Source organism: Episyrphus balteatus, chromosome 1, assembly GCF_945859705.1.
Source record: "Episyrphus balteatus chromosome 1, idEpiBalt1.1, whole genome shotgun sequence".
Classification (NCBI taxonomy): domain Eukaryota; kingdom Metazoa; phylum Arthropoda; class Insecta; order Diptera; family Syrphidae; genus Episyrphus; species Episyrphus balteatus.
Window position 1 is genome coordinate 33863445 of NC_079134.1, and position 24910 is coordinate 33888354.

The window sequence follows — 24910 nt, forward strand, 5'->3', positions numbered from 1 at the left end:
CGTTACACTTTTCTATTTTACTATATTAACATTATTTGTAACACATTCTTTGTACAATTTTGACACATTTTCTACCAAAATTTCAGTATCTTGAACATTTTTAATTTATTTGGAGACTTTAAGAAATCCAGCTTGACAGTTCAAATAACTAACCCCAGCTTTTATGGTTGGCGAAAACTAGATATCTTAATCGGTTATTCTAAATCCATTATATGACCACAAATAACGGACTAATTATGATAAGCTAATGTCATTAATTTTCTTATTTTCAGCTTCACATTGGTCTAATTCCAATGAGAATGGTGAAAAAGAGATGTTAAAAAGAGGCAGAATATTTAGAACTCATTTAAAATCTACGGACTCACATAGCTGTCAAAATGAGTCGGGGACGTGAGGTCATTGTGAACACCATCATACACATGCTCCCAAACATGCGATTGATTGTCAAAAAAGTACTTTTCCTTCTAATCACTTTATTCATGTATCTTTTCGACAGCCCTGTTTTAGATGACCAATTCTATGTTTTTTTTCTGTTCCTGTTTTATGCGCCTTCCATGTTCTTCCCTATTCCTTCATTTTTCTTTTCAGTTTTCCATTGATCCTCCTCATCCGTCGTTGCTAAAAATTTTCTACACTGCTGAGATTTTGTAAAATACAATCAATTTACCTAAAACATTACTAAAACTTACAATATCTACAAAACTTTTTAATCTGTGATTTATAAATTTAATTTGTGTTTTATTTAAAAAAAAAAAGTTCTTTATTGCAACAAGGTAAGCATAATTTTTATATCAAAAAAATACATACATTTTCCTCAACATAAAAGTTGAGATGAAAAAAAATCTTTCTTTTCTTCTGTCTTTTTGATCTCGTATGAGTGCGAGAGATACTGGAATTTTACATCGGCGGCGGCGATGTTTTTTTTTTGGCGCAATTGTTGCATATACGGTTAATGAGAGCGAGTGAGATAGATATTTAAAAAAATCTGCAATAATTTAATAAGATAGAATGAGACAGACTGACATTTTTCCAGTTTTCTTCCTTTTTTTTTTTTTGCACTCAGATTCAGAGTCAGACACAGAGACAGACATTCAGTTATACATTTTTCTCTGAGTCTTGAATGTGGAATTTCTTTTTTCTTTTTATTTGAATAAAATTTATAATTTCATAATGATTAAATTATATGTAATGTGATAAAGGATATGATAAAGGAGAAAATGATGTCGAAAGATATCTTCAATTCCGAAAGATGTAAGTATCTAATTTTTATCCTTTTTTTATGTTCCATAAATTCTTCGTGTTGAAGCGTGATTTTTTTTTCGCTATATTTTACCACCAATGCGGTGTCAATGCCTTTTGTGGACAATGCGCGCTCTGTACAAGGTTTCGCCCTGAAGCATGGCCGTCGTCGTCATCATCATCTTTGCCGTGTGTCTTGTTGGCTGCTGTTTCGGTTGACGAAGACACAAGACAACGAAGACGACGGCGACGACGCATCTCACAATTTCTTGGTAGTTTTGTCTAGTTTTGTTGAATGACCGAACCGACAGCAAGTATTTTCATTGCCACGACCTACGACGACAACTAAACCATCATCTGCCGCAAAAGCAGCACAGAAACGTCACATAATCGTTTATTTCTTTTTTCTATCTCTCCGGCTAGAGACTATCGTATGATAATCAAGTTCTCTAGTTTCTTTGCATTTATTTTTCTCTATGAAAATAAAAAAGTAATATTTTCATCATTAACTTGTCTTCTTGTCACATTAAATAGTCTTTTGCCAAAAATGTGCTCGAGGGAAAGAAGCTTAAACAGATTTTGTATCGAACTTTGATTGAAAAAAAAAAAGAAAACAGTCTACTGCCCGCACACAAAAGTGCGCCATATGATAGTCAATTATGGCCACGGTTCGCGTCGTCGCTTTGTCGTCTTGGTTGTCGTCGTGCAACTCAATACAAGACGAGCAAAATTGCATTTTTATACCGCATGAAAGAGCCGGGTCGAGATGGATGAAAGTTTGAAGGGAATATTCATGTTTTTATATTTTACGCACGAAAGAACTGTGATGATTAAAAAAATAGTTAAAATAATTAAATTATTGCAATTTTATTTAAATGATATTATTAAAATATTCCTTTCGAAGTGAAGATAAATAGTTGTACCTACCTTCGACAAACTTAACTAACGCAGCATTTCACCACAAAGATGATAAAACAAAACACCCAAACAATGTACCTACTTACTTTTAACACAAAAGTACCTAGTTTGAAAGAAATCAAATAAAAATACCTATCTCAACTGAAAAGGTAAAGTATCTTAAGTTGACTTAAGATGTTTCGCGTTTTTTTTGTTGAACCTCAGTGACATCCTAAAGGCCTACAGTTCTGTCTTCGGCATCTTTCTATCTCACCCCTTTGCTTTTTTATGCACAAAAACAATTTCATCTTATGTTCAAAAGACGTATATTCAAAACCTTAATAGACATAAAATTATATTGGGTTAAGACATTTTTTGTTATTGTGAAATCTTAAATTATCTTATGTTGACTTCAGATATTTTCGCACGTGCAAGCAGAAACAAAAGTCATCCTTAAATGGACACAGTGTTGCCATAAAATATTTTTTGAAATCGGGAGATTATCACACAAAAAATCGGAAAAATCGGGGAAAATCGGGAAATCAGTAAAAACTAAAAAAAAATCAAGATTTTAATTAAAACTTATCTTAAATAAAACAGAATCTTTAATTTGGATAGAAAAAAAAACTTCCTGTATAGCATTGTCATTGAGTTCTGAGTTGATTAACAATAAGCATCAAATCAAATCAAATTCCGGCCTGGACATTTTATTTAATGAGTAAAGGCTGAGATGTGGTTTTGTTTTAATATTTAACTAGAGTAATAATAATTTTGTTGTTGTCGATTTTGTTTTTCGTTTTGAAATGTTTTGAGGTTTAGAATGGGGGGTTGGGTCGTTCCGTAATTTTTGAATTGATAAAATCGACAAAACGATAATCGTTAACGTGGTTGTCCGTTTTTTGCTTCACATACATAACTTCATCACTACGGTCTCATTAAAATTTTTTTGCCACATCACAGTTTGAGAATCTTCAAAAATAAATCTAGAACAGCCAAACAGGAATTGGGTTTAAAAATGTTGAAAAAAGTAGATATATGTACATATTACTGTTTTAGACAGTACCCAAAAATACCGTATAATGTATGTGTAAAATTATTTATAAATTCAATAGTCGTGTTAGCCTAGGTCACAAGGTGTTTGCCTCTTGCTCCGGCTAGGTTCGTTTTCCAAGTTGAAAATGAGCTTACATTAGTAGAATAAAAGTTAATTAAACTTGTATAAGACATAGCGTATTTTGAATTGCCTAACGATTTTAAAACGTTTCTTTTTAAAGAAAAATCTTTGGAAAAATGCAACGCTGTCGTTGCATTTATAAAAATATTTTTATAGCCCCGCTCTGGGGCTTATAGACCTACAGAAAGAAATTTTTTTATCGTCAAAACAATATCGTCTGATAAAAATTGATTAACGCTTTTAAATGAAGCAAGACTGAAGTCATAACGATATCATCTGTCGATAATGAATTGACCCTATTTGTTACTCACGTATTCTTTTAAAATATTTTTCCATTTTATATAACCAAATTGTGAATGAAACAGATAGATTTAAACCAACAACTACTGTTAAAAAAGAAAACCAATTAAACGAAAGGAATTTTTAAAAGTTCTGCGTGAAGTTCTCCCAACTTTAAAATAAAATTTTATATGTTTCTATTAAAAAAGTGACGATGTTTAAGTATGCACATACTTTTTTGAGTTGAAATCGGGAGAAAACCTAATTTTTAAACATAAAATCGGGCAATCGTAAATACCTCAACAAATCGGGAGAAATACGAAAAATCGGGGAATCTGGCAACGCTGAGTGGACATAAGATAAAATATTTTTCTAAATTCCGAAAGAGTGTGAAAAGGCAAATCATCTTAAGGGCCCAACCCATAGAATCCGTTGCGTCCGTTCCGTCGAAGTTTTCAACTGACAGCTCGAAAAAAAACACGTTCTTATGGGAAGCGACCCATAAGCGACGGATCGGAAGGAGACGGACGGATTCGACGGAAGAAGTAGCCCAACTTTCTACTTTTTCAACCGTCGTATCCTTTGACATTGTTGTCAACAATAGACCAGTTCGATTTTCTGTTTCTGAGTGCACACCAGGGGATTTCAGAACTAAGAACTGTGTTCTTTTCTTCTCCGATTTTATGAATTGTGAACTTTAATTGTATATTTGTGAAGAAAAACAGTAACATTTAATGATATATCTAATAAATTATATCAATTAAATACTCAAATTCTGTTGTAGAGTTCAATTTTACTATGCCAAAGTCATACCTACAACTCATAATTTGTTATAAAAAATTGTTTTTAACTGAAGAGCAAATACCTACAGGAAATCTAGTGGTGCATTTTATTTTATTAAAAAAAAGAACAACAATAATAGTTAAAAATTTCTTGCATCAGAAATTCCTTAGTGCACATTCAGCGATAAAATATCGAACACACCTTGGAATTTGAAGTGAGCTGTCAAAAAGCAATCCGTCATACGACGTATTCTATGGGTCACCCCTTTCTGTCCAATCCTTCAACTTCAATGGATGGATTGACGGAACGGACGCAACGGATTCTATGGGTTGGGGCCTTTATGTCAACTTAAGATTTTGGAAATTAATATAAAACAATTTATAGAAAAGCCAAACTATTTTAAGTCATATTTTTCCTTATAAGGGGAAAATTATTAAAAATATATTTTTGAAATAAATTTAATAAAAAAGATGATAAAATTTCTAAATGTTTTATACAACTAAAACTACACATAAAAGAATTTTTGGGAGGCAGCTTTGAAGTGTTTTTTTTTTTTTTTGCTCTCCTAAAAAATCATCAAAATTGACATAAGATACTTTACCTTTTCAGTCGAGATACAACATAGTTTCTTGGTTTGTCTTAATGATTACACTGCCCAACACACAAAAAATTTCCAGACCGTTGTTTTTCATTTCTTACTAATTTTAGGGTGCTGATTTGAAAAAAAACATTAGTTTTTTTATTTTACTAACTGAACCAAAATAGATTACATACAAATAAATTTTTCCAGCAAAACTTAAAAACGCTTGTAATAGTAAAATCTAAAAAAAAAAAATAGTATGAAATTGCCCCCAAAATGTGAAAAATGAAAATATCTAAAAAAAAAATAGAGCTCCTAAAAAGCAACCAGTCTGATTAGTGAAAAGATGACAGAGCATCAGCCCTTATTTTTAGAATGTGATTTTGTGCTAACATAGCATACTCACAATAATTGGAAAACTCGCGATATTTAACCCACTAAAAACCATATAATGCCGCGATTTAAAGCTGCCAGACTTTTGAATTCGTTTTTAGAATGTACAAAGCTACTGCATACTCACATTTTGGTTATACCTCCACTCCCAAAATTTGCTGTTGGCTCTTAGACTAGAGTATCTTATTTTTGTTTTGGTTTTTTTTTTTTATTAGTGTTTTAATAAATACTTAAATATATATAATTTTTTGTTTGAGAAAAGAAAGTTCTATTATTCGGGATTTTCGATTATCCGTAATGGGCTCGGTCCCGACCATCCCGGTTAATCGAGTTTCAACTGTATTTTCAAAACATGATAAGTCCATTTGCTCCAGAAAAGTGTCTCCCAACATATTTTTTTAATTTAACAAGTTTGAGCTGTATTTTAAATGTAAATATTATCCTTATATATCAAAGTATCTACTGATTAAGATTTGAAATCATAATAATTAATAATATTAAACTTGTTGTGGGTTTAACAAAAAATATTCGAAATGGACTTATCATGTTTTGAAAATAAACGATTCATTTATTGTAGATATAGCATATTTTAATTGTTTATCATGGTGAAATATGCAACTTTTCGAATTCGATTTAATAGACTTTAGAGTTTAGTTCCACTAATCGATAGAAAATCACTGAATAAAATATGATTTGCAAAATTGTCAATTGAACAACTGTTCTTTATAAAAATAAAAGTGTTTCTAATTTTTCTGATCCAAGTCATCAATAAAGTAGTGTTCAATTGCAATTTTTGTTTGCAAAACAAATTCTTTTAAAGATTTCCTATCGATTTGTGGGGCATTAGTGCTTGAAATCGCTATAACCGCTATATGTGTATATGGTCGGTCTGATTTTCTTTCCGATTCCATCTGTCAGTTTTGGTTTCACTGATAAACTCTTACCTCAATTTTTTACCTACAGACGTTTATTTCACTGACATGTCTTTTCCACTGATAGCAATTTTTCAATTTTCTAAGTGATTTACCAAAAACAACTCCATCTTTCAATGGTGAAATTCTGGATGATAGCTAGATATGTATAACTGAGTAATAATAAGGCTTCAACATGAAGATAATAAGTTATAGTATTTATTTCTACTGAAAAAAATATTTGCTTTAAAAATACAATTTCATTATTTCACTGATCATTGAAATCTGTCAATAAATAAAGGGCCTTGATATTTTCTTTATCAACTGTTCCAAAATAATTAATTCTTCTTAATTTCGTTAAACCAATTTTTAATTAGTCACAGAAATTGGTGAAATATTAATTGTAGCGGCAACGTAATCTTCCACAAAGAAAATACTGGGTGAAATCTTTTTTCGATTTTGAATATAAAACATTCATTATTATTTCTTGTTTTGTGTTATCGTTATTGTTATATATATTTGCATTTATGTATGTTTCAATGACTTGCTTAATAGTACGAAATTGTCGTTATAAAACTAACTCTTCACTGTTGCGGTAGATATAACATTTTATTTCTTATAAATGTTTATATTTTTAATTTCAACTTATAGAAAAAGCTAATCCTAATATAAAAATAACTTGGAATAAAGTTTTGTTGGTTGTCAGGAGCAATAATACTGATGTATACGTTTACCTGAATATTCAAAAATAATAAATCGATATTTGGTTGCTCTCCTTTTGTCTCCAAAAAATTAATATTACCTTCGTTATTTTAATACATATTCATTTTCTGTGTAGGTACTCTAAACAAAAATAGATAATATAATTTTGGTATAATTGGAATCTGTAATTGAGCAACAAACATAATATTTTTTGTATCCTTCCAAAAAATTGAGAGAAACACAAAACTCTTCAACATCGTTCTCAATCTTTGTGTGAAGCATTTTTGAAACTGCGATTAGCAGCAAAAGAGCGTTATTCAGATACATTGAGAGATGATTTTATGTGAGTATCCATTTGGTGGAGCATCAAACAAACGAAACAAAAAAAAAGAATAGAAAAGAATTTTTTTTTCTTGTAAAAAGACTCATGCTCACATTTCTTTTTTTTTTCTCCTTATCGGCAAAAACCGACGTTGTCTCTTGCTCTTTTCCCCTCCACACCTGTGATATCGATATCTCTTAAAAAAAAAAAAAACAAACTGATGCTGTAGCATCCTCTTTCTACACAACCAACTCGCCACCTTGCTGCTGTGTTAATAATGTCGAAAATTATGATTTTCGACTTATGGATATAAGAATATACTAACCATCATCTTTTTAGACATTCGACTTATGTACATAAATTGTCTAGAATAAAAGTTAAATCTCTGTTCAAATAAAATTATATAAAAAAAATCTGCCAGAGAAAAGTATACTACCTCTAGATTGGGTTTATAGTACGCTTGTGCATATTCGAAATCGACGAGAGCGAACAAAAAAGTGACATTGGATTGGATTATTTTTTTTTTCTTCCTTTTTGGCTATTCTTCCTCATCTCTGTCGATTGTTTTTTTTTTTTTTTTTGCCTCCTTCTCATGTTTTTAAAACTTGAAATGCAGGAATATGTTTAGCAAAAAAAAAAAGGAATATACACATCGTGGTGATAGTACTCGTTGGCGGCACCAGCCGCCGCATATTCATTTCGATGAGAAGGAGATGCTTTGCTGCTGCTCTCTAGCTTTTAGCAGCAGCAGCTACAGCAGCAACACATCATTGGAGCCGGTGAATCTTCGTCTCGTGAAAATCAGTCTTGATCCGGAGGTTATTTTATTTAATTCATTTTTATTCCTTTACTTTTATTCTCACTCTTGCCTCCTCCTCCTTCTCCCTGTGTCCGGATGGGATGGATGGATCGGCTGTGTGCCTCCTGCGCTGTGTGAACACAGGAATCTCTAACACAGAGTATATGAGTGCAATGTGGAGTGTGGATGTGCATTGACGTGGTCGGTTGGTTAGTTGGTTGGGTTTTGGTTCTGGTTTCCCAGTAGTAGACATTCGACGAGGACACACGACGTGCTCTCTGTGTTGTTGCTGCTGCTGCTGCAAGTTGTTTTAAAAAAGATGTAGAAATACAAAAAAAAAAAAGAGGAACTTCAAAGCCAGTCCACCACACCAACCTCCTTGGAAAATTGTGTCTCGCGCGAGAAAAGTTTTTGTCGGTTGCTAAGGGGATTTTTTTTTCAACTTTTTTCCTTTTCGGTAGAATACTTGTTTTGCGCGGTGTAGCGCGGCGTGTATTGGAAGGCAAGAGATTTTGCAAAAAAAAAAAATGGCGAAAATTTTACAAAAAGTGCGTTAAGCAGTGGAAACAAAAAAAAAAAGAAGAAAAAAATCATGTCCATTCAATGTAAGGTAACTTAAACTGGCTAACATCGTGCGAGAAGGAAACTGAGCACAGGCAGCTCGTCTATGCCGCAAGACAATGCAATTTATCACACATATTCGCAGACAAAGCGCTCCCACATATAATTCTTTCTTTTTTTTTTGCTTCTTCTTTCCTTCATTTATATATATTTTATAAGTGGCCTGTTGAACAAACTTGTCTAGAAAGCGGTAGTAAAAGTGTGTAGATACATGCTTTTTTGTCTATGTCCTTTGACTATAATTTTGAAATGGTTTTATTTTCATTTTTTTTGTGTACCTCTATGCCGTTGTCATTTTTATTCCTCCTCCGTCGTGTGTGTTAACAAACCCATTTTTCTCTCTCTTTGCTACTCTTTTAAAAATATACTCTAATGCGCATTCCGGAAAGGATACTCACTATACATTATTTTATATCTTTTGTCTATTTGCAGAGATATCCTGATAGAGAAGAAGAATTATATTCATCACCATCATCATCATCATCCTGTATCAATGCGGTGGCCGTGAGACAAAGTTGTAGTAGAACGTTTCTCTGCACACTTAAAAAACAAGGGAGAGCATCTTCTTTTTTTAAAACAACTTTAAAAGAAAAGTAGACAAAAATGCTTTAAGTTCTTTTTTTTTTTTTGTGTTTGTTGTTTGGGAAAAAGTATTATTTGTTAAGTGTATTTTGAATGATAACCACGAGACGACGATTTCATCAATCCCCAAGAATAAGACGAAAACGTCGACGACAAATATATTTCATTGATAAATCCACAACAACGAGAAGGAGAAAACTTGAACAAAAAAAGAAATATCCTATCAACCAGAAATAATAATGTCGTCGTCCTGCACACAAAATGGCAGTAATCGCGAATTTGTCGAAGGTTGGACACTTGCGCAAACTCTTGGTGAAGGTGCTTATGGCGAGTAAGTACACATATAAAAATAAAAAACCAAAAAAAAAAAATCATATCTTTTTAAGCTGGTGTTTTATATATGAAATTAAATAACAAAAAAAAAAAAAAAACATTAAACTTCCCTTTTCTTGTTGCATTTATATCCTTCCCTAACTCTGCTCTACCTTCAAATCATCATCCCACACGTTCATCTTTGTACGAATTATGTACCATCCACCACCCTTGCGCAGAACCATGTTTCACTCTCAGAGTTTTCTGCAAAAAAGAAAAACGATAGAAATAAAAACAATAATCTACTCGGTGAAATGATTTTTTTTTTCTAATCTCTCCCCCTCATTTCATAATATCCTGCGTTCATTTTTTTGTTTTATTGTTTGTTCTAAAAAAAGAAGAAAACTCCCTAAAAAGTGTTTGTTTAAGTAAAATTTTTTTTTAAAATTAAATTGATTTTTTTTGTATCTTCTATAAAAATCTTTTTTTGTTTGGTAGACGATGGACTTTGTTTTTTTTATTCTTCTTATTTTTATTTTATTTGTTAAAAATTAAATGAAAGGAAGTGGAAGAGGGAGGTTAAAAGTGAATTGAGTAACCATACTGTCTAGCTAGTCCGGCGGTCAAATTTGCATGTTATGTAGCCGGAAAAAAGGACTAACTGACTTGGTAATTTTTTTTTATTTTTCAAACACATCAAGTTTGATTGAGCTCAAATATCTGATGTTTTTCTTTTTTGTTACGTTTTTGATAAAAGTATGTATTATCTACTTTTGTTTTGTGACGTCAATAGGGTTTGTCTAGATATACCTTTGTGTTGTGTGTATAAATGTCTTGTCTTAAAAGTTTTTCACCTTGATAGAACAAAATTTTTTCCGGGAATATAAAGTTTATTGATTCCAAAATGTTTTGTGCAATTATTTTTGTAAATTTTGTTTCATTCAATTTTAAACGGTTGTTCATGGGTTTATGTAATGTGTGATTTTTTAATTAAAATTAATGAATTTTTAAATCATGAACTTCGTTAAAATTTAAAATATTTGTTTAAATTTAAGTATGTACTTGTGATATAAGAAGTTGAAGTTGTGTTTTTGTGTAGTTTTAAATGAACATTTTTGTGTAGTCATAATAATTTTAAAGACTACCGATGTACTTATGAATTAATTGAACGTACAAAATGTGCTAGGATATTTACCACGAAATAAAATATTTAATGATTTTGAATTGCTTAAATGAGGGAACCCTCCGCTACTGGGTACTACATAAAACGTTAATTTAAAACTAAAATAATCAACATCACCACAATCACATAAAACTAGATATTCTATACCAAAAAATAATCCTATGGATTTAAGTGAATAATGTTAATACAACTTGAAAATATTGGCTGAATTAATTAATGCAGTGATGCTTTCGCTTTGCTAGAAATTTAGTGATTTTGAGCCATACAAAAAGGAATAATCCAAATTCAGCGAAGCAAATATGAATTCAACCTATCTTTTCTTTTTTTTTTTACCGAAGATTGTCATGATCTCGAATAAGAAAACAATTCCTTCAGTTTACAACTTCACCTTTAGGCTCCAAATTTAGGTTTCGGCGGGTTGCGTTTAGTTTCGTTGCATTTGTCGGCTCCTGGAGCGTATACTATCGCCTTTTGGAACTAATTTCGCAGGGATTCTTTAAATTACATGATTGAGCTCTTTGTGATTGCAGAAATCTAGTCAGATTTTTTTTTTTAAACTACACTTTTACAGTTACATAAAGAATAGGGTTCAAATGGAGGTTGATGGTAGCATAAGTGATTTATAGTTGGGGGGGTTTTATTGCGAAAATACTTAGTTGGAGTAGTTTTTTGCGTGAGACATCATTGCCTGTGGTGAATTTAAAGTTTTCATTTAAATTTGGTGCATGCAAATGGCAGAGTTAAGGCCAAAGGGATTACCTCCGTTATCTTAGGATTTTTTTTATTTTTGCTATTTTTTTTTTAAACATTATTGGTTTATAACAACAAAAACCTATCCGATACCTTTTCCAGTTTCGGGACTTCAGAATTTAACATCTAATTGATGCAACTCAAGCTTCTGTTTTTTTTCCCTTCATGACAAGAATGTATCGTCTTAGTAAAAAAAATGTGGGAGGTATTGTAAAGTTAACTTTTACTTACAGAAGCAACGCTCAAAAACTGAAAAATGATTTTCAAAAACAACTTATAAAAGATACAAAATTCGTAAGTTGAAACTTATCATTTTGGAGGTTTCAGAGCTATTTTAAGCGCTCCTGTTTTTTCAGACATTTCTAGAACTTTATATTTGAGCCGTTTAGAATAATGATTTAAGTTTATTTTTGCTTTTATCCACAATTTTTAGTTTAAAGAACTAAGCGCTTAATAATTTTCAACTCAAAGTGCAAAAAGATTTATTCCCTAAACTAAATGATTTTGTTAGTCGGATTGACATTGAAAACATTCAAAATACATATCTTTCTTTTGTATTGTTGTTCTATTTCTATGTTAAACAACAGCTGAAAAAAAAAATACCTACTACCTACTTGGTTAGAAACCGATATCAATCTATCAAAAAAAATTTAAGTGCTCAACTCCTTTACCAAATAATATGAATAAAAGCTGGCTGAGGTTTATGTTTTTATATGGTTTTTGACCGACTTTCACAAACATATCGGATAATAAGGCCGAATTCATAAATGAAGTACTGATTTCCTGCTGATGCCTCACAGGTAAAAAAAAGTGTTTTCGAGTAATGCAAATTAGTTCTGCTTCTAAAAATTCATCGTAACCCTTGATATATTTTCCTATACACAGTTGACCGTATCCATTGACCGCTCAGAATTTTTTTTTTTTCCTACACAAACATCACCGTATCCATTGACCTCACAGTCAAAAAAATCCTTTTTGGACTGCTTTGAGAATTAGAAAAAAAACAATGATTTAGAAGATTTTTTAGGGCTATAACCAATATTTAGTCGGTATATCTAGTCCACAAGTATATTTTACTTTTACTTACTTTCGTTTCGTCTATAAAAATGAACTGACGACAATGAGCCGTATTCATAGTCATACACCAAACGACTTTTCAAATTAACTTAATACACAAAACATTCGAGAAATATTACATTTCATTAGTAGTGTTTCGGCACCTAATAAGCCGTTAATCGACATAATTCAAATCCCATGGTTTGGTTGTTCAATCGGAGTAACTTCAATTTTTTTAATTTCTTTGGGCAATACTAACGATAATCCTTGCAGTTGCAATGCACTAATACCAGGCCGAAGAGGAACAATTACACTTTTTGAAAATACCCCAAATACTCAATTTCCTGAAAGCAATTAAATTACAGGATGACCTGTAACAAGACGGAAAAACTAATTATAGCAATCCGGGACAATTTTTGAATGGATATTTGTCTGTGTTGCCTTTTGATTAGAAATGCAAATTATGTATTGATCGATTGGAAAACACACATAGAATTTTTTATGAGAAAAAAAAGTTTAATTGAATAGTTCTTTTTTGCTATAAATGTGTTTTTCGTTTTCACGGATGGAAATTCATTTCCCTGAACAGCTGATTCATAACATCAAAAAATGAAACGAATCGTTCCACGGATTTGTATTTCAATTTCACACAGTTTCACTGAGTTTCACTGATACATTTCTGTCAGATAAAATTTATCGGCTAGATTTCAACCATTAAAACTGAAATTTTCAATGATAAGAATTTTCAATGAGAGAAATTTTCAATGATTGCTATAAACGACCTGTCATGAAAATGATAGCTATAACTGGCCCCTAAGTTAGCTTAAAAGGGGGACACATTAAATCTTAAAGGTCGCAGTGCATTTCTTTCACCCCAAATATCTATCAATCAATCAACGATAGTCCTTAATTATTTGGGTAAATTCACAAACGTCAAATTTTTTGGTAGTGATTACGCATCACTGCTTTTTTGCGATGCTGATCGTTGGTCACCTGGGGTAAATTCACAAACGTCAAATTTTTTGGTAGTGATTACGCATCACTGCTTTTTTGCGATGCTGATCGTTGCTCAGCTGATCGTTGCTCAGCTGATGACGATGCGATGCTGATCGACAAAAAGTTTTACGTTTAAAAACAATTTTTGCTTAATGATGGAAATGTACTAATAAAAACTCTTTGTTATAATTAAAATCTGGAGCCTCACATTTTATCTCCTCCAGAAAATTCCTCCACAATACTGACTTCGATTTTCTGCCTCCAATAAATTCACCTTCATATATTAATTTGCTTTCTATTAGTTGTTTAATTTGTGTGCTGGTAAAATATTCCCTAAATTTCTTCAAATTTATTCATTTATAAACAATTTAGAATTTGATTAAATACTTTTCATTGTCCTTTTCCTTCATTTTTACTCCAAATCGCGTCAGCATCACCAAGTTATCAAGAAAATGCTTGATGCTTTTTTGTTTGATATTTGCGCATCAGTTTATCCAAATTTGCAAAAATGAACGAATGACTTTAAAGTGATGCTATTTATTTGCGTTTATGAACGTGCTACAGGAATGATCGCAAATCATCTCTGCAGTGATGCGTTTGTGAATTTACACTTTATTTTTGTTTGTCTAATTACCTGATTTTTCTTGACGGGAACTACGATATTCAAAATAAATCTTATATAAAATCATTAAATAATTCATATTATACAAAAATTCAATTTTGTATTACAGTTCAGTTTAAATAATACAACTTTCTAAAACCTTAATGATCAAAACTGCTCATAAATTAAAAGAATTACTTAAACAAAAAATGACAAAAATGACTGTCTAGGAGATCATTCACATATCCATCCTTTATTTTAAAAAATAAATATCTTCCGTATCACAAAATACATCATAAACACATTTTATCATATTTTTAAAATAGTTACTATCCCTAAATATCCATTTATCCATAAATTTCATCACAGACAATGAAGTTAATGCTAACAATAGATTATCGGAGCGTGCTCACGATTTGAATTTAAAATTTCATTTAGCATTTTTTTTTTCTTCATCATTCTGTCGCAGAGCTTTGCAGATTGTGCTTTGCGAAACACATTGTCCACGTTTATCCTTTCCATTTTAAACACCTACCCTTACCAATTATTATTTCTCCATTTATGCAGTTTTTTTTTTTGTTTGTATATTTCCCCTTTCGCGCATCTCATAGTTATTTTTTGTTCTCTCTTTCTCTCTCTTCCCTTTTTTATTTCTTTTAGAGTAAAATTGTTGATAAATCGACAAACCGGCGAAGCTGTTGCTATGAAAATGGTTGATTTGAAAAAGCATCCGGATGCTGTGCTATCCGTGCGAAAGGAAGTTTGCATACAAAAAATTCTCCAGGATCCGCATATTTTGCGTTATTTTGGAAAACGTTCACAAGGTGATATCGAATATATATTTTTGGAGTATGCTGCTGGTGGTGAACTCTTTGATCGAATTGGTAAGTAGAAGAAAAAGAAGAATTAGTAACCTACCTCAAAGTAGATTACCTACTCTTTGATTTAATTAAAGAAATAAATTTACTTATAAGTGCACTTGAAGTCCTCTCATGTGTTCTCTTTCTTCCTTTTATTTTTTTTAACTTTACCTTTGCGCAAATAAGTAAATGCATGTTTGATTTAAAAATATATTCCAATTGCCATCGTCAACATCGTTATCATCATTGGGTTTCGTTTTGCATTTTTCATCCGTCTCTTGTTTATTTTAATATCGATTTTAACTCCCACACCATCATCATTGTCGTCGTTGCTCGTTGGTCTTCGGTCTTTGGTCGCTGACGACTTTGCTGCCGAAAAAAACTGAACTCTAGGCTTTCTACTATTCAACACTACAACGACAACCAACATCGACGGCCGACCGTACCGACCCAACCGACCACCTATCGTGTTTGATATATTATTTCACTCGCTCCGCCTTTTGAATTTAAAAGCCCGTGAGCCGTGAGTGTAAGGATATAGAGATGTGTGTACGAACCCGAGCAGCAGCAGCAGCGAGTGCTTTTATTTTATTTTGTTTTATTATATTTTTTTTTACTTTCTTGTTTTGCTCTCTTCCATTGTCCGATTGTTTTTCGTCTAGCTATTTGCAATTAATATTGTGATTTATGTACATTTCATCTCGATTTTATTGTTTCCTTGTCGTCGTCAATGTATTAATCGTACTTAGGGTACTTGTATGAAATGAATGAATGAATCTATAGGGCGAATTGCGGAATGTGCTAGGTATAGGGGTAACACAAACGAAAAAAATTTACAAAGAACTACACATTCTTCCCTTAAAATCAGGGATCGAATGATGACAACTCGAGAATATTAGAAAATATTTCTAATATTTTTATATCATCTCTACAGAGGGTACAATTATTGATTAGCTGATTGATTAGCTAAATTGGAATATTTTTCAGTACAAAAATATATATTTTTCTGTGTATCTATTGATGTACATGCAGTGTATGAAATTGTTTAGAAGGAAAGGAAAATCGGGTAAGGCACCTCTTGAATAATGACCAAGCAAAGTAGAAGAGTCGAAGTGAGAAATGAGGAGGGTAGTCAATGATGTATTATTATTCATGCGTACGTGCGTCCGCAATGCGGATTTTTTTGCAATGTTTTTTCTTGTATTAGAAAAATAAAAATCTATAATTTTACTGAAAATATAACAGGCGGCGATTCTTAGTTAAGCAGCTACATGGGAAATTTATGATTCCGTCGATATCGAGATTGTTGAGTATATAATTGCATTATTAACTCCATTTCAAGAAAAGTGGTCAGCTTACAAACTTCATACATCACACTGTCAATATACACCCATTGTCATTGCTTAATATACTTTTGCATTATACATCCACCCGGGCTATTTTTTTTTTTTTTGTGAGAAGAGCACGAAGCAAAAAAATTCCATTTTATTGTTTTAATTCTGCCTGATATTTCTCCCTTTTGTTAAAAATAACGAAAAATTAAAAAAAAAATCAAAATTCCCCAAATTTTCAAGAGTTTTCGATTTGTGTAAAGCATAAATTGCATCTTGCGTTCTAGACTAAAACCGCGATTCTTCGAATGAAATTTTTGAATCGTGTTTCAACAAAATTTGATATTGATGTTGTTCCGAAGCTTATTTTACAGACGGCTTCACATAAATGCGGAATTCACCTGTTGTTTGAAAAAGAAAACATCAGGGCTAAAAATTTGTACTACTACACATTAAACGTTGTCTAAAAATGGTGAAAACAAATAGTGTGTAGTTTCTGTAGTTGTAGAGAAATTTTCGATCTCCATGCTCTAGTTTTTGATATTAACTTCCTAATGCCGGCCAAAAGGTTAATTTTGCAGGTGGAGAAAATTTGGATTTTGTTTTTCGACCAATTTGTTTTCGTATGAGAAAAAAATGGGGATGGTACAGATTTTAAAAATTCGGGGTATTGTTTGCATAAAAAGTTTTTAGTCATGTAAATTGCATACCATTATTTGATACAAAAATGGTGAAAACGCGCTACAGCAATCAATTCCATTATTAGGGGTTTTTCTTTTTTAGTTAAGAAGAAAGCTCTGAACAAAGTCTGACCATTCTGAGCACGCTCTAAACATTCTCTTCCACCAAATAACATTTTGTCAATTCCATGCTTTGAACGATTTCTGAACAAAAAAGATACACACATTTTGGGGCTCTGAACGCTCTAAACAAAAACACGACTTGTTTTTACAGTTCAGACTCTGTTCAGAACTTAAAAAAGAAAAACCCCTATTAAGTCGTAAAACACATTTAAACCGCGATAAAACCAAAATGTTATCTCTCGGATATAGCTAAGTCCATCATCAGCTGTTTGTCAAAAGTTAGATGAAAAACACAAAAAAATGAAGGATATCATTTTGGCGGACGCCTTCGTAAAACATCCGTAAAAATCACCTTAACTGCTCGATAACAAGGAAAAATATGCTTTGCAGTGATAAAAGCAAAATTTATTTTGTGAATCACTGGCTCGTATGCAATATAAACGAGCTATGTACTTTTCAGTACATTTTCTTGAGATAGATCTCAAGAAAATGTACTGAAAAGTGAGATAGAGCTTAAGTTCATTCTTTTTGCATATAAGCCACTGTCAGGCTTTCTTGATGGTCGTTTATAGCGAGAGGAAAATTATGTAAAATGGCAAGCCAGAGAATATACCTACCTTTTTCTTTTTCTGATTCACAAGAAAGAGTTTTTCGTTTTTCCCAATAAAACACGGCTGCTGTGTGTATGTTATACCCCAAAATCCAGTAAAACAATCAATCGATTTAATTGATAAAAGTTTTTTAAATAAAATCTAAGAATTTGTCTTTTTACTGCATTCTGAGAATTTGGTACAATTTTTTTAATTTTATGCTTTTAATAAGATAAACACATTCTGTTAATATAGCTGTTTCCGCATTATGAAAAACCAAAAGATTAAAGTTCAAATACACTCCTATAATAGTTGTTAAGATATCAACTAATCATTAAAGTTCATCCATTTAGAAAAATCCAACACTCACTGAGGGAAATTTTCAAATGTTTTTACGACCTGCAATAAAGATTCTTTAATGTTCTTCCTCTAGTTCATATGTATAAACGTGTGTGTATATCCTTAATTCCTTAAAGAAAACATTTCACTCAAAATCATCGTTGGCCTTTAACCCCCTGAATAGCAAGCACCCCATTTTATGAGTATGTTATTGTTGAAACGTATTCACTAAAATTGTAAAACAAACTTGTTGATATATGGGGTGTGGTTCATCTATTCGGTGTGATGTGAAGAAAAAGCTGTAGTGTGTCATATTCAAGCGTCCTTTTCAAAAATGTTCAAATGACTGTAGAAGGCTAATATAATGGTGATGAAGATGATGATCGTAATGATAATGTAATTCATTGAAGCACGTACAGCCACTTAATTGTGCATTCACTGTGCCTTAGCTTTAATCAGACGACGACGACGGACATGAGGACACTGTTTGTCGTTGAGCTTCTTCCTTCATTGCAAGCAAGAGTAAAAGTTTAATGAGTTGCACTGTTGCATTGAATGATGGTGGGACATTATTTTTTTTTTACAGAATTCAAGGTTGACGATAAATTTTGTTTTGATTTTGCATCTTTTTTCCTTGGTATCCTTCTTTTTTTTTTACAAAATCAAGTACAATATTGATTTTCATTTTGCCTCCTGGCTAGAAAATGACTTGGAATAGTCAATTAATACCTCCTTGAATGCGTAAATAGGATAAATGATACTACAAGACACAACTCATTAATTAGAATAATGCTTAACAAGGAGGACACTCGACATCTAATGCTATTTTTATGTTTTTTTTTTCTTCCTTCCTATCAGAGCCTGATATCGGTATGCCACAGCATGAAGCGCAAAGGTATTTCACACAACTACTATCCGGGGTGCAGTATTTGCATTCGAGAGGCGTTGCCCATCGTGACCTGAAACCAGAGAATTTGCTACTCGACGAACATGACAACATCAAGATCTCAGACTTTGGAATGGCGACCATGTTTAGGTATTAGGTACACCACACAATTAATTAATCTCAATTGAGCTTGTTGAATTATACTAATATAAAATTTAAAAATTTCTTTTCTACTTTTTTGTGATCACAAATTCAGAATGAAAGGCAAAGAAAGGCTATTGGACAAACGATGTGGGACACTGCCTTATGTTGCACCTGAGGTTCTGGTCAAACCGTATCATGCACAGCCGGCAGATATTTGGTCGTGTGGTGTTATCCTTGTCACAATGCTGGCTGGTGGTGAGTAATGAAAAATACCAACTTGTTTTTATTTGCACATTTTTTTGAATGCATTTTTGTTTACTTTTTTTGAGATCCAATTAATTAACAATCAATCAATCACACCATTATTAACTTTCTGGCACTACATATTTTTATTTATTTTGCATTTTTATTTGTTTGCGTGTGCGTGTTGCCATAATAATATTTATTGTATGTTTTGTTTTTATTTTGATTTTTTGTTTTTTTATTTAATTTATAAATAAATATAAATTTTATTTTTCATTGAACATTTTTGCTGAGTCTTTGGTATTCTAGCTGTAGATTATATAATTTGCAAGCATCTAAAGCTTTTATACCAAAGCTCCAGCTTAAATTGCTTGCTGCACATTTATTATTTATTTTTCATTTTAATTTGCTCTGCAATGTTTTTAAGTTTATATTTACTTTTTCTTGATTTTGTTTGATTGAATTTTTGAAATAAAAAAAAAATACATATTGCCTCTTAAGTATCAGACACACACACATCTTATGCACGAGATGGATTGAGTTTATTTCGCTTTGCATTTTTATATTGCGAAATACATATTTTGTATATATGTATGAAAATATTTTCGTGACTGTTGTTTGATTATTCTCAGAAGTGGAAACTTGATAAATTGCATTTTCATTAAAATTACGAGAATATATCATGTAAATTGTCTTACTTTTTTTTTCAATTTTTTATGAGTTTAATTTTGAAAATATATTTGGAGCAGGTGGAATAATTTCGACATTAAAATTAAATTTATAATAGAATTATAAAGAAAAGACAATGAATAATTATTTTGTGCTAGAATTTAGTAGACAAATTAGTACAAAGTTGTTTTTAGATTTTTTTAAAGGATGTTATGAACATAATGTGGTATTAACAGGTAACAGCTCTATTATCCCATAAAGTTACGACATGTCCACAAAAAATTGGTCATAAAATCTTGTGATTCAAAGAAGGGAATCGGATTATGAGACATGTTTTTTTTTTCCCAATATGTATGCAGTATGCATAATTGAAGGGAAACTACAACTTTCTCCTCGAAAACGACCTCAGATTGAATATTCTAAAAAAAAATAAAAATCAAACAGTCGTAAACCACTCGGAACCTCTTTTCCCACAGAGACTGTAGCCGTGTTTTATTGGTACATAACTTAGTTCTCAGCTCGGTTAACAACGACACAAATGACTGCTTTTATATTTTTTTTTAAGTGATCGGTGTTTGCTGACGGGTTAAAAACTGGTAACTTTAGCAAAAAATTTACCCTGTAAACCACAATGAAACTTTGATCAAAACAGTTAAAATTGATACGGTGATAAATCATATCTCACTTTATTTGACTTGAACAAATTTAAATTTACACCACGATGATCTCACACTTGTGTGACACATCATAAATCATCATAAATGTGGAGTAATTTGTTTCAACATAATTTTTAACGGTTTCTATGAAAATCTTTCGAAAACTGTTTAAATCTTTTTTATATCTCTTTTATTATTCGAGATATCTTAAGTTGTTTTGGCTTATTGGTTCATATGCAAAAAGAATGAGCTAAAAATCTATCTCACTTTTTAGTACATTTAAAGAAAGATTTAAACAGGGGTCAAATCGTCGCATACGTTAACGAGTAACTCGTGATAGGAATCTGTTCATTTGGCATGATGTCTAACTGAAAGATACTTTATTCTATAAATGCAGGACTCGGAAACAGACTTCTGGCGTGATGTCCAAATGCACATTAAGACTGATGAACTCACTAGAGTGAGTTGGGGCCATTGGGCCAAATTCATCGTATTTGTTTAACTAAAACTGGAGTTTATCCAATGTAATTAAAATGGGATATACTGGAGTTTTTCTTAAAAGCATCTTAAACAATGTCTATAAATACGCTCCATAGTCTACAATATTATTAACCTTCTCTACCACTATTAGAATATTCACGTCAATGACCTCGCTCCATACAATTTTTTTTTTTAATTTCATGCTGTATTAATGATGTATGCCCATGTGCAATCTAAATGACACGGGTGTTCTTTTTAATGTTCCGATTATTGCTGCTTTTTCGGCGTATAATTAAAAATTTTTCTATCAGAAAGGAAATAATAAATCTTGCACAACAAATTAAGGTTCACTCCATCAAATGATCAGTTTGGTGAGTGTTTCATTCAATAAGTTGAAAATGCATCTCTAAACACAAATATTCGATGACACTGTCCATCAAATCACAGAAAAAAACAGAATTTTAGACACAAACTTATCATCATTTGACCTCAATTTTTGCAAGCGCTGAATCTTCTAAGCCTTCAAAACTAAGCCATATGTATAATATTCCATAAATAAATTAATTTACGGTTTTTCAAAACTGTGCATTTAGATTCATTCTTAGTAAGGTTATATAAAGGTAATACCATTACCACAACATTGAATAAAAATTTGTCTTATTTATCTCGTATATTCTTATTTAATTAAATATTTCGCTTTCTTTTCCAGAGTTACCTTGGGACCAACCCTCTGCCAATTGTCAAGAGTTTGTCAATTGGAAAGAAAACGACCGATGGACAACAAAAACACCATGGAGTAAATTAGACACACTAGCTATATCATTGCTACGCAAGGTACTAGCCGTACAACCCGCCCATAGAATAAATCTAGACAAAATTTTGGATCACAAATGGTGCAACATGCAATTTGTAGATTGTGGTAAGTTCCCTACATCAAATTTAATTGATTTTTTAATAATTTTGTTTTGCTTTATAAAATATAAAAAATAATAATAATAAATAATTTCTAACTTTGGTGACATTTGTTCAGGTACTTAGTGACTCTCAGTGGGTTTTATCAAAATTCTGAGAGTAACTCTGTGCCTAAATAAAAGTTACCCACCTCCCATTTCAAGTGCACATAGATTGTAAATAATTTGTTATCAAAAATATTTACTGAATGTTTTACACAAAAAAAAAGAAGATTATTACTAATCAATTAACATAGTTTTTTTTTGTTTCGATTGAGATGTAATACACATTTCAAAAGTATTCAGCATCGCATGATCTTGTTCATTCTTCACATGCATACAAGTAACAACTCGGAAGTAGAGTGTGGGATTCTTGTAAACATTACAAACTTAAGGATCTTATGAAAAAAAAAAAACAAAAATTAACCAATATATAATTGATTTCACGCCGATTTTCATTGCTTTGGCGCTTTAGCTGTATGATAGATTGTTTACTTCATAAAGCTAGATTACCAAAGCATTGAAGGTTTCGCATTTCCATCAAAATTAATACCTGCTAATCCACAAGCCATATTTTCATCCTTTTTGTCGTTTGTTATTATCGTTCTCTCGTTTGTCAATTTGTAAACAGTCTCGGTTCGTCAATGCAGAACTCGCTTGTGCGAGTAATAACTTTTTTTTATTTATTTTTTTATAACATTTTCAGTTGTTTTTATATATTTTGTTTGCAGTGCTTTCATTTTGTGATGTGTTTTTTATTTTGTTTGCATATTTTTTTTATGATTTACTGTTTTTATCGCTTTTATTTGGTCTTTGGTGATTTTAGCTGTATGGTTAGTTGACTTAGATTCCATAGAGCTTTATCACCAAAAACCAAATGATTGTGATTTTTCGTTTCATTTAATTTTTATTTTTTTCAAAATATGATTTTTTTTAAACCATTAATTAAATAAAATAATAAAAACAATATCCCTTTATTTTTATATAAGGCGAATACTGAGTGTTTGAATTTTATATTATTATTCACAGATTTGAAATCCCGCGATGTTACAGATGGCGACCTACGCTCACCAAAGTCCAAGCGACAGTGTTCGAGTTCAGATTTCTCACATCCTTTCGACGATTCCATATCGCGAGTTTATTGCTCCCAGCCAATGCCTACAATGAAGAATGACGTAGAGGCTGATATTGCGGCCCGTGGCGGTGGAATCAATCGAAGCACAAATAACAATTCCTCATTTGAAGCCCGCAATGGATTCTGTTTCTCACAGCCGGCTCTTCTGGATGATTTGATTTTGTGCACTCAAATGAATCAAACACAATCGGCAAGCCAAAATGTATTCCAAAGACTAGTGCGACGCATGACAAGATTCTTTGTAACCACACAATGGGACGATACAATTCGAAGACTATTTACGACGCTGGACAAACTGGGTTACACGAGGAAAATCAATGATGATAGTGTGGTGACAATATCGACAACCGATAGAAGAAAATTGCGCCTGGTATTTAAGGCGCACATCATTGAGATGGATGGAAAGATTTTGTTGGATTTCCGTTTGTCCAAAGGATGTGGTTTGGAATTTAAGAGGCGATTTATTAAAATCAAACAAATTTTGGAGGATATTGTGCTGAAGGGGCCAACGACGTGGCCAATTGCGATAGCAACTAACTCTGTGCCTTAGGTTCTGTTTGTTTATTCTTTTTATTTTTTATACATTAAGTTAAGTTTTTCATTACAACATCATAACATGTATTAATTATTATGTTTATAAATACATACATCTTTTTTTCATTTTACGTTATTGTTTTGTTTTTTCTTACCTTTGTGAATATGGAAAATAAAAATAGCATTTTAATCAAAGTTTATTATTTGGAATCTTAAGCTGAGTTAACACGTTTGGAAGATCTTACAATATTGTGAGATCAGTCAGTGAAAAAAATTGTACCAATAGCAGCCCAATTGAAGCGTTGAGAATAAGAAATGTTTAAGCCACAAATTTTGAGTTTTAAGTAATCGTGGTTTTTGTTTGAAAATGAGATTTAAAAAAATGGTCTTCAGCTAACTTTCTAAACTATTGAAATGACACCAGAGAAAAAAGGATAACCCCAAAATTTAAGTCGTTGTTTGACAACTTTTTCCGCAGGAAAAATAAATTTTCTAAAATGTCACTTAACCGCTTTTCGTGATGAGTTATTTGACCAACTGTTTACTTAATTAAAGATGTTTGAGAAAATTCCAATCATCGGCTTTAATTTCTCAAAATCTTATGGTTTTTGAGTAATTAAAGTGTAAATTTTAATAAATAGCTCAAAATTGTAAATTATGATTAAAATTGTAAATTATGATTAAAATTGTAAATTATGATTAAAATTGTAAATTATGATTAAAATTGTAAATTATGATTAAAATTGTAAATTATGATTAAAATTCCATGAGAAGATTTACTATAGTATAGAAATAAATTTTTTTACATCATCAAAAAGTATAGACTTCAACGAACCGAATTAAAAAAAAAAGCTGATATTTTGACACGGGAATTTTCGATTGAAAATTAGGGTGTTTTTTTTATATTATGACCCCTTTTACTGTTGTCAAAAATTAATTGATAGATAAACGATGAACTTATCAATTAATAAAACATTTTTTCGGTATTACGGTTGTCAAGCGTTTATAAGACTCTTAACCCCCTGAAAACAATGGTGTAATGTAGCTGTGGCTGTAGCTCGAAGCGCAAGTTGAAGAATTCTCAACTTTTACCTTAGCTGTTACCTACTT

At 31.6% G+C, this 24910-nt stretch overlaps 1 protein-coding gene and 1 long non-coding RNA gene across 4 annotated transcripts; both read left to right on the forward strand.

Annotated features, from left to right (window-relative positions):
- Window positions 1-585: 585 nt before the first annotated feature.
- Window positions 586-23931, forward strand: LOC129921101 (serine/threonine-protein kinase grp). Of its 3 annotated transcripts, none has more exons than XM_056002778.1 (7): window positions 589-773; window positions 9133-9613; window positions 14841-15064; window positions 18962-19139; window positions 19246-19388; window positions 21891-22100; window positions 23161-23931. In XM_056002778.1, exons 2-7 carry the CDS (start codon window positions 9522-9524, stop codon window positions 23814-23816), a joined length of 1503 nt encoding a protein of 500 aa, XP_055858753.1. In that variant the 5' UTR covers window positions 589-773; window positions 9133-9521; the 3' UTR covers window positions 23817-23931. The 3 variants fall into 3 exon arrangements, with proteins under 3 accessions (XP_055858755.1, XP_055858753.1, XP_055858754.1); XM_056002779.1 differs by lacking the exon at window positions 589-773 and adding an exon at window positions 1094-1251; XM_056002780.1 differs by lacking the exon at window positions 21891-22100 and having other exon boundaries at window positions 586-773.
- On the forward strand, window positions 10627-12484 carry LOC129921102 (uncharacterized). The gene is made up of 2 exons (XR_008773457.1): window positions 10627-11392; window positions 11434-12484. It is a non-coding gene; the product is annotated as an uncharacterized LOC129921102 (long non-coding RNA).
- Window positions 23932-24910: the final 979 nt, after the last annotated feature.